The sequence below is a fragment of the Monopterus albus genome, unplaced genomic scaffold, assembly GCF_001952655.1.
Source record: "Monopterus albus unplaced genomic scaffold, M_albus_1.0 scaffold268.1, whole genome shotgun sequence".
Taxonomy (NCBI): domain Eukaryota; kingdom Metazoa; phylum Chordata; class Actinopteri; order Synbranchiformes; family Synbranchidae; genus Monopterus; species Monopterus albus.
This window is the reverse complement of record NW_018128148.1, coordinates 342,212-356,671: the sequence shown is the minus strand read 5'-3', so window position 1 is coordinate 356,671 and position 14,460 is coordinate 342,212. Positions and strand designations below refer to the sequence as shown.

Here is a 14,460-nt window from a genome sequence, read left to right as displayed (position 1 = left end):
GAGAGGAGAGGGGAGGGGAGGGGAGAGAAACTCAGAGCATCATGGGGCCCCCCAGCAGCCTAGGCCTATAGCAGCATAACTAAGGGAAGGCTCAGGGTCACCTGATCCAGCCCTAACTATAAGCTTTATCAAAAAGGAATGTCTTAAGTCTAATCTTAAAGGTAGAGAGGGTGTCCGCCTCCTGAACTGAGACTGGGAGTTGGTTCCATAGGAGAGGAGCTTGATAGCTAAAGGCTCTGCCTCCCATTCTGCTTCTGTGGACTCTAGGAACCGCAAGTAAACCTGCACTCTGAGAGCAAAGTGCTCTGCTCGGATGATAAGGCTCTACGAGGTCTTTAAGATATGATGGAGCCTTGTCATTAAGGGCTTTGTATGTTAGGAGAAGGATTTTAAATTCTATTCTGAATTTTACAGGGAGCCAGTGGAGAGAAGCTAATATGGGAGAGATATGATCTCTCTTGCTAGTTCCTGTCAGTACTCTGGCTGCAGCATTTTGGATTAACTGGAGGCTTTTTAGGGAATTATTGGGACATCCTGATAGTAAAGAGTTACAGTAGTCCAGCCTGGAAGTAACAAATGCATGGGCCAGTTTTTCAGCATCACTTTGAGACAGGATGCTGCTGATTTTCGCCCGGTGCGGCATTTTTTCATGACACGTGGGGGGCGGCACAAGCACTTGGAAAGAAAATAATCTGCGCCACTAAGCGGTTTTCTATTATCTATCATATGTGGTGCCCCTGCTTGATGAGAAGGTGCCGTGCACAGAAGCTGTGAGAGGTGGAAAGGGGAGAGTTCACCTCTCCCAAATGGAGCGGACGAAGGGGCGGGGTGGGGTGGGGGGATCCAATTAGTAGGCTAAACTAAGTCAGTGACACCTTGACTTTCTTCCAAATAATGCACATTTCATTCATAACATTATAAACAGACCTATAATTTGCACTTTTTTTTCCAAATTGTGTGAAATGGCTAATAAAAAACAGCGATGGAGAGAAAAAGGTCAAAGCTTCAGGTGCCCAATTTAGGAAAATAAAAAGAAGAAGAGCAGAAACAAGCAAAGGATAAAGGTATGCAACCAGAATTGTGGTTTTCAAATGTTCTGTTGAAGGATTGGATATTGGTATATAGTTAGCTAGGACACCTGGGTCAAGAGTAGGCTTTTTGAGTAGAGGTTTAATTACTGCAAGTTTAAAAGCCTGTGGAACATAACCTGTTAATAGAGAGAGGTTAATCAGATCTAGTATGGATGTGTTGATTAGGGGAAAGACGTCTTTGAGCAGCCTGGTCGGGATGGGGTCCAGGAGACATGTTGATGATTTAGATGAAGCAATTGCTGAGGTCAACTCAGAGAGATCTATAGGGGAGAAGTAGTCCAAGTATAAATGAGGTCTTACAGATGTTTCTAAAGCCATTGTAGTAGATGGCACATCTGCGAGAGCTGTGGGAGTGGTCCGACCAATTTTTTCTCTAATAGTTGTGATTTTATTTGTAAAGAAGCTCATGAAGTCATTGCTGCTGAGATCTAAGGGAATGTTAAGCTCAACAGCACTGTGGCTCTTAGTCAGCCTGGCTACAGTGCTGAAAAGAAACCTGGGGTTGTTCTTATTTTCCTCAATCAGTGATGAATAAAATGCGGTTATATGTTATTAAACTATCTTTCCAGGCTATGAAAAACTCTTCTGACTTAGTGGAGCGCCACCTCCTTTCCAGTTTTCATGATGCCTACTTTAGGGAGCAGAGCTGCGAGCTGTACCACGGGGCTAGCCTCCTCTGTTTCACTACCTTCCTTTTCAGAGGGGCAATGGTATCAAGTGTGTCCGACACACCTGGCCAATAAAACAGATTCTGATTCTGACAATGCACATGCTAAACTTGGCATGTTTTATGCTGGATGAAGTCTAATTTTAGAGTCGCCAATCAACCTAACCTGCATGTCTTTGGACTGCGGAGTCCTGAGTACCCGGAGAAAACCCATACAGGGAGAACATGCAAACTCCGCACAGAAAGGGAACCCGGAACCTTCTTGCAGTGAGGCAACAGCACTAACCACTGCGTCACTGTGCCGCCAGTTATAATTCTCCTCTAAAATGTCCAAATGCAACCAAAATTGGAGCCCAGGTGCAGGACAACACAGGCCTGTCAAATAGTTTACTTTTGCCACTTGAGGGCACTTCAGCTGTGGTTTATCTTTGAAACATTATAACTCTGGAGGGAATACATTAATCTCAGACAAATTCATTATATTTCAGATAATCCCATGTCTGGCTTGGGGGGGTTTACAGTTATAAATATATCACAATCTCATGTTCTGATGGCGTTTAAAGTTTGATAAACTGTAACTCATCAGTGGAGTGTGCTGAAATGCATAGATCCGTGCCAGTTGGGGGCACTACAGTGAACATTGGGATGTTGGGATGGGGGGTCATTCAAAGACACAATGACACTACACACTTTGCTCTATTTTGGTGTAAAGTAGGTTTTTGATTTGATGCTTTAGCTCATGTTCCTCTTATTAATCACATCACCATGGTGCCACTTACATCAGTCATTCAGTCTCTATTATACAACAGTCCTGGACCTATAACTGTTCAAAAGATCATTTTGATATCCTTTTTGTTTCTTAATTGGATGTATTTTAGTTTTAAGTCCCTTGTTCAGCCCCTCTGGAGATTTTTCTCTGACCTCATTTCATGCTGTTCTGACAGCATAATGTTTCCCTCACACATGTACAAATGCTGTACTAGGATGTTCTGCAAAAATAAAAATAAAAAAGTGCTCCATCTCATCTTCCTGTGTCTCTCACTCCATCTCTGTCTGTCTTTGGTTTCCTCTGTTCGAGGATTTATGCATTATGTCCTGATCCAGCCAAATCCCACATTGTTCTCTACATGTTTCATCACATGTGGGCAAACACTGTATTACTGTGTTCTGCAAGTCCAACCACAGCTCAGTGATGACAGGAGGCGGTCAGGCACCTAAAACTTCAGAAATTTTCAATTCTCTAGTTACCTAGTGTAGGTTCAAGAAAGAAGCCAAGTCATTTTTTCCATCACACATAAATGATCCACAGAACTTAAATTTTATTCACATAAAGTGAAACATTTGAAATCAACTGAGGTTAATTCCATGTAAAGAATATAAATGATCTAAATGCAGTTTTCACAGTAGCATAATATGTATATACTGTACATGAAAATATTCGTTTCCTACCAAATACACCACGTAGTACAATAGTACCAACTGCAGTTGTAACAGAGGTTCTCAAACTCAGACAGAAATTAAGAAACTGATAGACATTTTCTCACAACATAAAACAATTTTGTGATCAAAACCACCTCAAAAGACGTTCAGTCTCCTAATTATGAGCCACTGTTTCTGGAAGTTACCGTTTAATTTTTACTACTTTACATTACATTCACTTTAGAATCAGTTATGTCTGAGGGAAAAAATTGGCGAAATTGAGTCTTCCCTTGAGAAACAAAAACACTTCAGGATCTTCCCAAAATATTTCTGAATTTAACTTTCATATTAAAATATGAGACTTTATTTTTTGGCAGGAAGCAAACTTATCATGCACTGTAGCAGTCGTAGTGTATTCCCCAAGTTCCAGCAAACATCAAACTTCAGAAGCAGACTGGTTACCTGGAGTACAGGTACATTAACCTTTATTAAAACACCCGACAGCGAGAGTTAAATCATCAGTTTTAAAGTGAGCAGGAGAATGTTTCCCTTTAATCATCAATAAAATACATTTTGATTAATAAAATACATGATTGAGCAGGTTGCTAATGTGCCTCAGTGGTTCCCAGCCTGCAGAGGGCGCTCTGGCTCTGACACGGTTCACGTGCATGATGGGAAACATAGGCTCCAGACTTTTGGACCAAAGTCAGGATTACATCTCATCCTGTGCAGGTAAAAATCTCATCATGTTTTTAATTCAGTTACCACATCCCAAAGGTTTGCGTTGATTCATTCTGAATCTTTACTGTCTCAACATCAGTCTCCTCCCACTGGCCGAGCAGTTTCTTATTTTTACAGAACTAAAGGACGTTCCAGACTATTCAAGATTTCTTAAGTGGTTCATGTGAATTAAGGTTACACTGATTGTTATGGCATCCTACGGCAATGTTTACATTCGTAGAAATATTATTTCATATTAATTTTCCCAGTAAATATTAAAAAATTATGCCCAAAGGTATCAAACAAAAGGTCTACTGTGACACCTTCAAATGACTGTCATAAAACAGAAAAGGCTGCATATTCTCACATTAATAATCTTCAGTTTTTAACTCGATGACAATTTAAAGTCTTTGAAAAAGTTAAGATTATTATTTGTGTATTTTGATTAGTGATGAAGCAGGTTTAGCAGCAAGGCTGAAAACCACTGACTGAGATCATCTTTGAACTTCAGGAAGTTAAACCTAGAACTACAGATTTCAAACTGAAAGACAAAGAACATGAATCAGCTGTGCCATAGTCTGAAGGTGTTCAAGAGTATTTCTGTAACAGGAAGAATAAAAACAGTCTAATTTACAGCAGGTTTTAGTTTAAGGTGATCAGTTAGTTTAAGAAAGGAGGAGAATCAGAGTAATTCTGCCAAAAGTCAGTGAGGATAGAGTTGGTTCTCAACACAAACAACCTGCTGTACGAAGAGAAAGTCACAATTTAACAAGATGAATAAAAGTTCAAATGTCGAACCCGACTCTGGACACACAGCTCTGACAGTGGACACGGAGCCCACCTCACAACTGACACCCTTCTGTTGTTACTGAGATCACATCCTTGTACTGGTGCTTTATAGTTATCTTTAGTGATCGGTTAGTACTTGAGTTTGTTTCTCCATCTGGACTCACTTTGTATCTTTAAGTTGAATTACTTTAAGAACTCACAGAAACAACATCTTTGAAATCAGTCCTGAGGTGGACTAGACCCCTGAAACAAATCCATAGCCCCTTAGTGGCCCAGAGTGGCTCAACGCCTCAGGCCTGGTTTGATTTGGGGCTCTCAGGGATGGGCAGAGACTCCACCGAGGACTGCTCATCAGGATCTGGCAGCAGCTCCTCCTTGTCACTGCAGAACCAGACATGAACACATGGGTGGAAGTGTTAATGACAGAGACAGAAAGTTGCTCACTGGTTGGTTTGTAGGTTCACATTCCTGTTCCCAAATCAGAAGTTCTGGTTCATCAACACAGCAGAAAGAGCACAGAGCCCTTTACTCTCTCTTTTTAACCAACTACTCGTCAAGATCTAAGAACAGTTCTGATGTATGATGAAGATTAAAGTCTCATGAGGGTTTGTTCACACTGTTCACAAGCAGGGGGTGGCATTAAGTGAAGTGTTACCCACTGACAGGTTAACATTACCTGATGGAGGAAGGACGGGAGCGACGGTGGCGTCTCACAGACACAAGGACAAGCGCTACCAGCAGCAGAGCAGAGATGCATGCCAGGGTGACAAAGAGGAAGAAGGCTGGAGGAGACCAAAGAGAAGGATGAGAGGAGGGTCTTTCTGGGAAAAGCCTGGTTCAAACTGAACCCTGACCTGACTGAGTCCAGTCTGGTTTATTTCATCAGGGTTTCTTCCTGTAATTAGTGCTGAAAATTAATTCATGCATCAGATGCAACAGACTGTTAGAAATAAGATTATCCTCCTGTAATCAAGTCCTGTGTTACCTGTGATATACCAGCTGTTTAAGGCTGTTTTCACATTAGCTGCGATTGTTTTGTAAATGACCTGGACTTTGGGATCAAGTGTACTCAGATCTGGGCCAGGGTCCCTAGTGCAAAACCACCCTAAATGCAATTCTGACTGTGAGTCTGCAGCCACACACAAACATGCTGTTCACAGATCAGACAGAAATCTGCTCCAAGTGAATTGAAACTCCACATCTGAAGGTTCAGAGTAGAAACTGACCTGCAGTCCAGCGGGTGCGCCCATGTTTCTCAAATGAGCCTGGGACAGAAGAACAACACCAGGACAGATATTAATCAACACATACACTATTAACTATCTCATAGCAGACACAGGTGTGTGACTCACCTGGGCAGGCAGTGTTGCAGCTCTCCTCGCTGTCATAGTTGTTCCTGTTGCCTTTGCAGCCTCCATACACGAAAGACTCGCAGCTTCCTGTTTTGCTGTTGAAGTACCAGCGCGGAAACGCTGCTCTGCAGGGTCCCGCCTCAGACGCAACCTCGCAGCGCTCTAATTGGACACCAAGTTCCACACAGGTATGTTTTATTTTATCTATTAATTATTGTCTTTGCTTCTGCTGTTTTGATTAATTTTCCTTTGTATTTTTGTGACATCACTGTTCTGTCCATCACACAAACAGCTGCTAGAGAAACATCTGGATGACACTGTATGCTAATTATACTTTGCAAGTACACTAAGGCTGCAACAACTTATTTATTTTTAATCGATTAATGTCCCAACCCAGTGACTGTAGACAGTCACTGCTCCCAGACTTGGAGTATGTGACTGTCAAATGCCCATGTACCGGATGACAAAGTAAGAATTTCATTGTACAGGGAAACACGTTTTCTGACTGTGCATATGACAAATAAACACTTTGACTTTGATAGAATACCTAACAATACAAATGAAATATAAAGTAGATGAATAAGTAACAAAATCTAAGGCACTTTAAGCAGCAAATGCAGCAATATAATAAAGACATTTATATGGCAGTATTAGCAGTCAGCAGAGCAGACATCCTGATGCTGTGCACATACTAGCAGGGGACTTCAATAATGCAGATTTAAAGACGGTACTCCCCAAATTCAACCAGCATGTAAAGTGTGCTACCATAGGAGCTAACACACTGGACAAGGTTTATTCAAATATAAAGCTAGGCTATAGCGCCAGTCTGACCACTTGTCCCTTTTTCTAATTCCTGCATATGCCCCCCTCAGGAAAACTGCCTCTACCATCACAAGGACTGAAAAAAACTGGGCCTGACGGTGCCTCTCAGCAGCTACAGGACCGTTTTGATAGGACCAACTGGGACGTTTTTGAACATCTAGACCTGGAGGTGTTCACAGACAGTGTCCTGTGTTATATTAAGAACTGCATAGACACTGTTACCATGGACAAACACATTAGGGTCTATCCCAACCGGAAGCTCTGGATGAACTGGGAGGTCAAGCAGCTACTGAGAGAGAGGAACACCGCCTTCAGGACAGGCAACAGGGCTCGCTGCGGGCTATAAACCCGAGCAAGGCTGCTTGATTGGATGGCATCCCCGGACATGTGCTGAAGGACTGCGCAGACCAGCTGGCTGGAGTCTTCACCAGGATCTTCAACCAGTCTCTGGCCCAGTCCACTGTCCCACCCTGCCTGAAGTCCTCCATCCTAGTTCCCCTGCCTAAGAAACCCTACAAAACCGGCCTCAATGACTACCGGCCAGTTCCACTCACTCCAGTGGTGATGAAGTGTTTTGAGAAACTGGTATGGAGACACATTATGTCATTCCTCTCACCAACATCTGACCCACACCAGTTTGCATACAGGCCAAACAGATCCACAGACAACACCATAGCCACAGCCCTCCACGCTGTGCTGTCCCACCTGGAGCATCAGGAAAGCTATGCATGGCTGCTCTTTGTGGATTATAGCTCTGCATTCAACACCATCCTCCCCCAAAAACTGGAGTGAGAGGGCTATTGTTTATTTTGGTTTTCTAGCGGTTAAGTTTTTAAATATGGTTTTATTTCATATGTTATTTTTTTTATTGCGGCACCGACTGGAGGTCACTCTAAAATTTTGTTGTACGCGTTACAATGACAATAAAGGATCATCTTATCTTAGTTGTTTACAATTCTACAACATCAGTCTGTTTACCAAAAACACTGGCACCAGTTCATTTCCTGCTGTATTCTGATTGACTGGTTGGGCTCACAGCAGTATGAGAATCTCTTCTGAAGTCTGATTACACTTCGTTCCATATGGGACAGTGTTACTGCAAACTGAAGGAGTGACTGACAGGACATAAAGAAACCGATGCTGAGGTAACTGTTGGAACGTACCAGCATAGTCGTCGTCGTCCGGCAGATCTGCAGCAGAGAGAAACAGAGTCATGTTCACAGACAACCTGACACAGATGTTTTTAGCATCAACCTACAGCTCTTATCTTGTCAGGCACCTGAGGATGAGCACAGAAAAGCACTAGCTCTTCTTTCTTTACTGTTGTAGCTGTAATTAACATGCCAGCCTGCAGGAGGCGTCATTGAGGCCTCAGACCTGTCCCTGCCACTGCACAGGTAACAGGGCATACTTTCACTAAATAAGCGTTAGAGTTTGGCTCTAATGAAGACACGAAGTCGCCTTCTGTAAAATAACTTGTGAGGCCAGGTGTGTGCAGGTGTGACCTTACCTGTCTTCTCAGCGTGAGCTGACTCAGTAGGGGCAGGTTCAGACTCTGGACTATGGACAGACAGTTCTGGACCAGCAGAAACAATAACAGGATGAGCTCAAAGGCTTTCTGCTGCTAGTCATGACTACTAGTACTACTAGAACTAGTAAAGAACCATGTCTACCTGGATCGAAGGACGGAGCCCTCCGAGCAGTCTTGACAGAACTCGAATCATCAGGAAGAACCGAACCTGGACACAACCACACACACTCGTCAGATCTACTGGTCTCAATGGTCAGATCTGTAATGGTTAGAGTTGGTTGTGGTGTTTGCTGTGTAGTTGTGATGGTTAGGGACTGGGGAGTGTACTGCGCGAGTGAGTCCTCACAAAGACACTGTACAACATGTCTGTAAAGAGGGGGTGGTGTTGATTTGTGCCACTCCCAGCTGTTCTCAGATTCCTGTGAAAGAAGATAATCCTGACACACAACACTGGCACAGCGTAAGCACTGAGCAGGCTTTGACCTTTCCTCTGTGATGTTCCAGACAAACAGGCTCAACAACTGTACAGAGCAGATTTTATCTCAGGTGTGTTTCCTTTGTTGTGGAGGTGAAGGAACACAAACACATGATGTAAACCACAAAAGTGCGTGTCACTGCACACACACACAGAACAGAGGTGACACGACACAGGTGAGGCTTTCTTCAATGACAGACAACTCTGGTCTCCAAAAACAAATCTGCACCGTTCGTAGGTACACATTCAGGCTCATCTCCAACTTTCCACAGGAACTGACAGGACTGTAAAGTGAACAACCCCTTAAGTCCAGGTGCATTGTGGGAGAACACACCAGCAGAATGTAATTGCTTCACACAAATTTATACTTTTGTTACAGCTTCGTTAATAAAAACATAATTGTGTGATATCGATTACAGCCCCCTGACTCGAATCAAAATCGCATCGTGGCATATTTTTAAGGGTCAGCAAACATCCGATCGCTGGCTAAGAGAATCAATACAGGATGGCATCATGATCGATATAGGAGCATACCCATGGCGCCGTTAGTACACCTGATGATGTCAGCATACGTAGTGTAATGTGGCGTCTCATGTGGCCTACAAACAGAACAACGTGGCGGGAGGTGAAGCTCGCCAGTTAGAAGATTTAAGCCTGAAGATATCTGCTTCCTCTGTTGTCTGGAAAAGGTTTGTCTACAAGTGATCAGATGTGGATCAAACATTTGTGATGTCCAAATTATGTCGGAAGCCTGTACAAAAGGGTGGAAACATGCCAAACTTGTTCCACCTCAGAATGCGAGGAGAGCCAGTGGTTCTGCAAGAGAACACGGCAGATGTTGACGCGACAACAAGGAAGGCAACTGCTTCAATTCAGAAGTTACTGTCAGCTTGTCTGAATGCAACAAACAACCCAAGGAGGACGTGGCACGTCACCGAGCGTCACTAGAACAGCTGTTAAGGCGGACTGCTGATGTGACCTGTGGCCACGAAGATAACGGGAACAGTACTAATTTCAGGATCACATCAGTACAGTTAAATATCATGATACAACTCCATCTCCATTGGCCAGCAGCTCCCACTTTCTCAGCAGATGAATCACTTAGCCATTACATCCATACAAAACCCAGCTGTAACAGCTCATCAGAGCTCACAGATGTGTTCTATGGCATTTCAGAGCTGACATCTGCAAGTGCCACCTGTCTCCAGCCCAGCAGAGGCCTGAGTTTATTAGCTGAGTGGTACCTGTGACTCCGGTGCAGTTTGTCTCACACTCCTCCTGAGAGACAAAGTTGTTTCCATTGCCCCCACAGCCACCATAGATGAAGCTGCTGCAGCTCTGATTGGTCACATTGTAGTAGAACCTTGGGAACGCTGCCCGACATGGACCCACCTTCATCGGCTGACGACAGTGAACTGAGAGGAGACAGAGGAAGATATCAGACTGGCCCCAGGTACATAACAGTTCAGGTTTCTGTTGGTCCCGAACAAAGTCTGACTTATTGACACCATGTACATATGTGAAGCACAGGGCTCAGTGCTGGTCTGCAACCAGCTGGTTAACACAGAAGATTAAGCCCTTCTAAAAGTATATTGTCCACACCAAACCTTAAACTTGCTCTTTATTTACTGACACCTACTTGTTATTTATAGTTAATTCTGTCATAGAAACAGGACGGAGACACACACCAGTGAAAGAGTGATCTGTCAGCGCCCCACTAACATTAGCTTTTACCAGGTTCTGTGAACAAAAACCTCAGTTACACTGAGGATGTTCCTACATGTCAATAGATACGATCCCAGAGTGAAGTAAAAAAATGTCGGCGCGAGGTTCCACGAAGTCTTTCCTACAGGATCAAACTTCAGTGGTCACAGCAGGTTTTCCTCCCAGGTGTCGTGTTCACAGGTAAAACCAGTCTGACCAGTCTGACCTGACACCCTCAACACTACACCCAACAACAACAACACTCACAGGTCTCAGAGACCTAACCCTGGACAGGTGGACTCAACCTGATATAAAATGGCAGACAAGGAAATGTGAGTTTCTGAATGGTAATAAAGCATCACAGTGTTGCTGATGTGACACGAAACCCATTCTGCTTCAGTCTGAGCTCGTTTAGGTCTACATCAGGTGAAACACGCAACACCTGGCTGACTGGGATTCAAATAACAGCCGAGTTTCAAAGAGCAAACTTCAGGTGAAAGTACAGAGTAGAGGTGGAATCACCTTGACTGTGACAGCTCCTTGGTTAATTCTCCACTAATTTCAGAGAATTAGTGAGTAGCCGTCCCTGGTAGGCTAGTGATTAAGGTGTAGCGCTCTCGCCGCTGCGGCCCGGGTTCGAGTCAGGGTTGCATCAGGAAGGGTATCCGGCGTAAAAACACGCGCCAAATGTCAACATGTGAGTCGTCAGTGTGACAATTTGCTGTGGCAACCCCTAAATGGGAAAAGCGGAAAGTGACTTTCTTAATTTGAGAGAATTAGAATTAATCTAAAATAATTAAGCTGCTAATAAAGGATAATGCTGTTTTTTTTAACATGTAAACATACACCAATCAGCCATAACATTATGACCACCTGCCTAACACCCTGAACACAGGAGTCAATGGGGCAGTTGGTTGTCACTGTGCTTCTGTTTTCACACGTGTGTTGACCAGTGAAAGACTCACTCCTGCTGTGATATCACCACTGAATACGTCTCTTCACAGAGGCCAACGCACAGTATTTCTCATTTTCACCCATTTGTTAAAATGGGTGAAAATGTTCCTGGTCACCTGTGCGGAAAAACACAGCAGAACCACACCAGCTGCATTCCTCCTGCTTCCATTCACAGCTGCCAGGAAACACCAAGCTCTAAACTGAATGCTGGTTTCAAAATCAAACCGCTGAAGAAATGGAATGGTCTTCTTTCATATAAACAACATAGGCCTCAGTGACACATTAACACTACGGGGCGTTTTTAACAACTGTTTCATATCACTGTTGATTATTTTGGAGATTTGGACAGAAAAAGGTCTAACTCTGACCTTTTACAGATGAAATGATTAAGTTACCACATACCTACAGATCAATCTTTACACTGACAGTAATTACATTGCAGTTTTCAACTTTCAGTCCAACTCTAAAATCACAATCTTCTAAAGTTCCATCTCAGCAACATCACATTATGACTGTAGAACAGGACTCGGCAACCACCGCGGTGCAACAAGTGTAAACAGTACCGACACGTGCACCAGTCCGATAGCTCAAAATGTGTAAATATGTATATAATGTTTATGAATACTGCCTCTCCTCCTCCTCCTCCCATACTTCCCCTACCTTTGATTGCACTACTGTCTGTTGTATAAAAACACACTGAGAGACTCTGTACCGGAGACGAATTCCTTGTATGCTCAACATACTTGGCATTTAAAGGTGATTCTTTTTCTAAATATTCTTGAGTCAAATATCTGCGTAGGTGTTTTTATGGCAGCGAGACTGCTCCTACACCATTAACTGGAGGACGTTTGATAAAACCATTAACAGTCACGTAACCACTGGGAGTGCATTCAGAATGTAGAAACAGTGAACGGCAGCTTAACTCAAACATCTGCTGATCTGGGGCCAGGCACAACAACATGACTTGGTCAGTGACTCGGCTGGTTGGTCAGGACCTTGTCATCAGGACGCAGTGTTTGTCAGGACTGAACTGTCAAAGGAGCAGACTGACGTTTCAGCCTGCCAGGACTTAACCAACTGGTCAGACAGCAGCAGCTTAGCTCAGCAGTCATCTGGAAAACACCAGTTTGAAGCTGAGCAGTAACTACGGTCACGGAGCTGAGAAAGGCTGGATCACCAACCAGGCAAAGCAGCTGCACAACCAGGAAAGCACTCATCTTTCTGACAAGGTGACACATTCAAATGGGTGGTTGTGCCTCAGCTGCACTAACATATGTTCACAGTAACAGGAAACTAAGAAAGTGAACAGCTGCTACCTGTGAATTCATGGCATTTTGCTTTCAATGTGACAACTATTATGATTTAACTGCTGTATTTAAAAAAAAAAAAAAAAAAAGCAAAGATCCTAAAGCATCAAATACATTTTAGCTCCAGGAAACTGGGTAAATAAGCTTAGGCTGTTGAGCTGAGCTAAGCTGAACTAGTCACTGCAGTTTTTACTAGTTTGGTAGTTTTCTGAACAAAGTTGGATGAACATCATCAGCAAAACCTCCTGTTAAATCACCAGAGCAAGATTAGTTGGTGACAACAGCTGTAGGGCTGCACTGACCAAGGACTAGTCAGCTCTTCAGTGCGAATATTCCTTCTTTTATTTTATATATACAGTCAGGGAAAAAATTATTTGAACCTCAGCTGATTTTGTAAGTTTGCCCACTAACAAAGAAATGATCAGTCTACAATGTCAATGGTAGGTTTATGTGAACAGTGAGACACAATAACAAAAAAATCCAGAAAAATGCATTACAAATAAAGTTGTACATTAATTTGCATTTTCATGAATGAAATAAGTATTTGATCCCCTATCAGTCAGTAAGATCTCTGGCTCCCAGGTGTATTTTATACAGGTAACGAGCTGACATTGGGAGCCCTCTCAGCTCGTTACCTGTATAAAAGAAACCTGTTCACAGAAGCAATCAGTCAATCCAGATTCCAAACTCTTCACCATGGCCAAGACCAAAGAGCTTTCCAAGGATGTCAGGGACAAGATTGTGGACTTTTTTGAATAGCAGACTCATTCCGCATATTTAAAAAATGTAGAAATGAGCTTTTTAATATAAAAAAAAAACTGCTAGAGCTGGAATGTTAATAGAAATTGACAGTGACTTGCCAGTGATTTGTCACATCTGCGTGTTTTATTTGAATTATGTAAAACTTCCATCGCATCCCCCATCCTCAAGAAAAAAAAAAAGAGCAACAAAAAATGATCCCAAGCATCTATATTCCTCATTTTAATTTTTCATGAACTGAAATACCTCATAACATTTATAGGAAGCGTTTTTTTGTCTTGTGTTAATTTGAACTGTACAAAAAGATGTTCCCTTAATGAGAGCAGGTTTCTTGATCATTTTAACACTGATCTATTTGATTAAGATAAGCCCGTGCTCTCAGTATTTGAGTGAATTGTGCTGATGTTCACAAAGTAATGATTTAAGTGGCTACTGCAAATGAAAACATACTCTAGTAACTAGGAACACTATTGGCCTTGTTGTATGCTGACCCTCCCCTTCCCAAACAAGTGCCCTCCAAACCTCGCCTGTGATTTCACCAACTTGTGTGATGCTCACTTAGCTCAAATCTAGAATTATATCAAGGGTTCAGGGTTTTAGAAATGTGAGGTGTGTGAGAAAATAGGTGTTACTAAATGACAATAGTCATGAAGGTTCGAGCTGCCAAACATCAGCTGTGAAACATTAATGACTTGGGGAGGATCTGCAAAGAGGAGTGGGTCAAAATCCCCCGAGATGTGTGCAAACCTTGTGGCCAACTACAAGAAATGTCTGAACTCTGTGATTGCCCACAAAGGTTTTGCCACCAAGTACTAAAGCACGTTTTGCAAAGGGATCAAATACTTATTTCATTCATGAAAATGCAAATTA

The 14,460-nt window shown here is 42.9% G+C and overlaps 1 protein-coding gene across 2 annotated transcripts in view; it reads right to left on the bottom strand.

The window, feature by feature from the left end:
* Nucleotides 1-3,635: 3,635 nt before the first annotated feature.
* spint2 (serine peptidase inhibitor, Kunitz type, 2) overlaps nucleotides 3,636-14,460 on the bottom strand; it is a 13,139-nt gene continuing 2,314 nt past the window's right edge. Inside the window, exons 2-9 of one of the 2 annotated variants that reach the window (XM_020621828.1) lie at nucleotides 10,111-10,281; nucleotides 8,534-8,599; nucleotides 8,371-8,436; nucleotides 8,024-8,050; nucleotides 6,039-6,200; nucleotides 5,913-5,951; nucleotides 5,363-5,468; nucleotides 3,636-5,067 (exon numbers count right to left, since the gene is read on the bottom strand). In XM_020621828.1, coding sequence (XP_020477484.1) covers nucleotides 4,977-5,067; nucleotides 5,363-5,468; nucleotides 5,913-5,951; nucleotides 6,039-6,200; nucleotides 8,024-8,050; nucleotides 8,371-8,436; nucleotides 8,534-8,599; nucleotides 10,111-10,281 — 728 coding nt within the window. In that variant the 3' untranslated portion in view covers nucleotides 3,636-4,976. The remainder of the gene's footprint in view (nucleotides 5,068-5,362; nucleotides 5,469-5,912; nucleotides 5,952-6,038; nucleotides 6,201-8,023; nucleotides 8,051-8,370; nucleotides 8,437-8,533; nucleotides 8,600-10,110; nucleotides 10,282-14,460) is intronic. The other variant, XM_020621829.1, reaches the window with a different exon arrangement.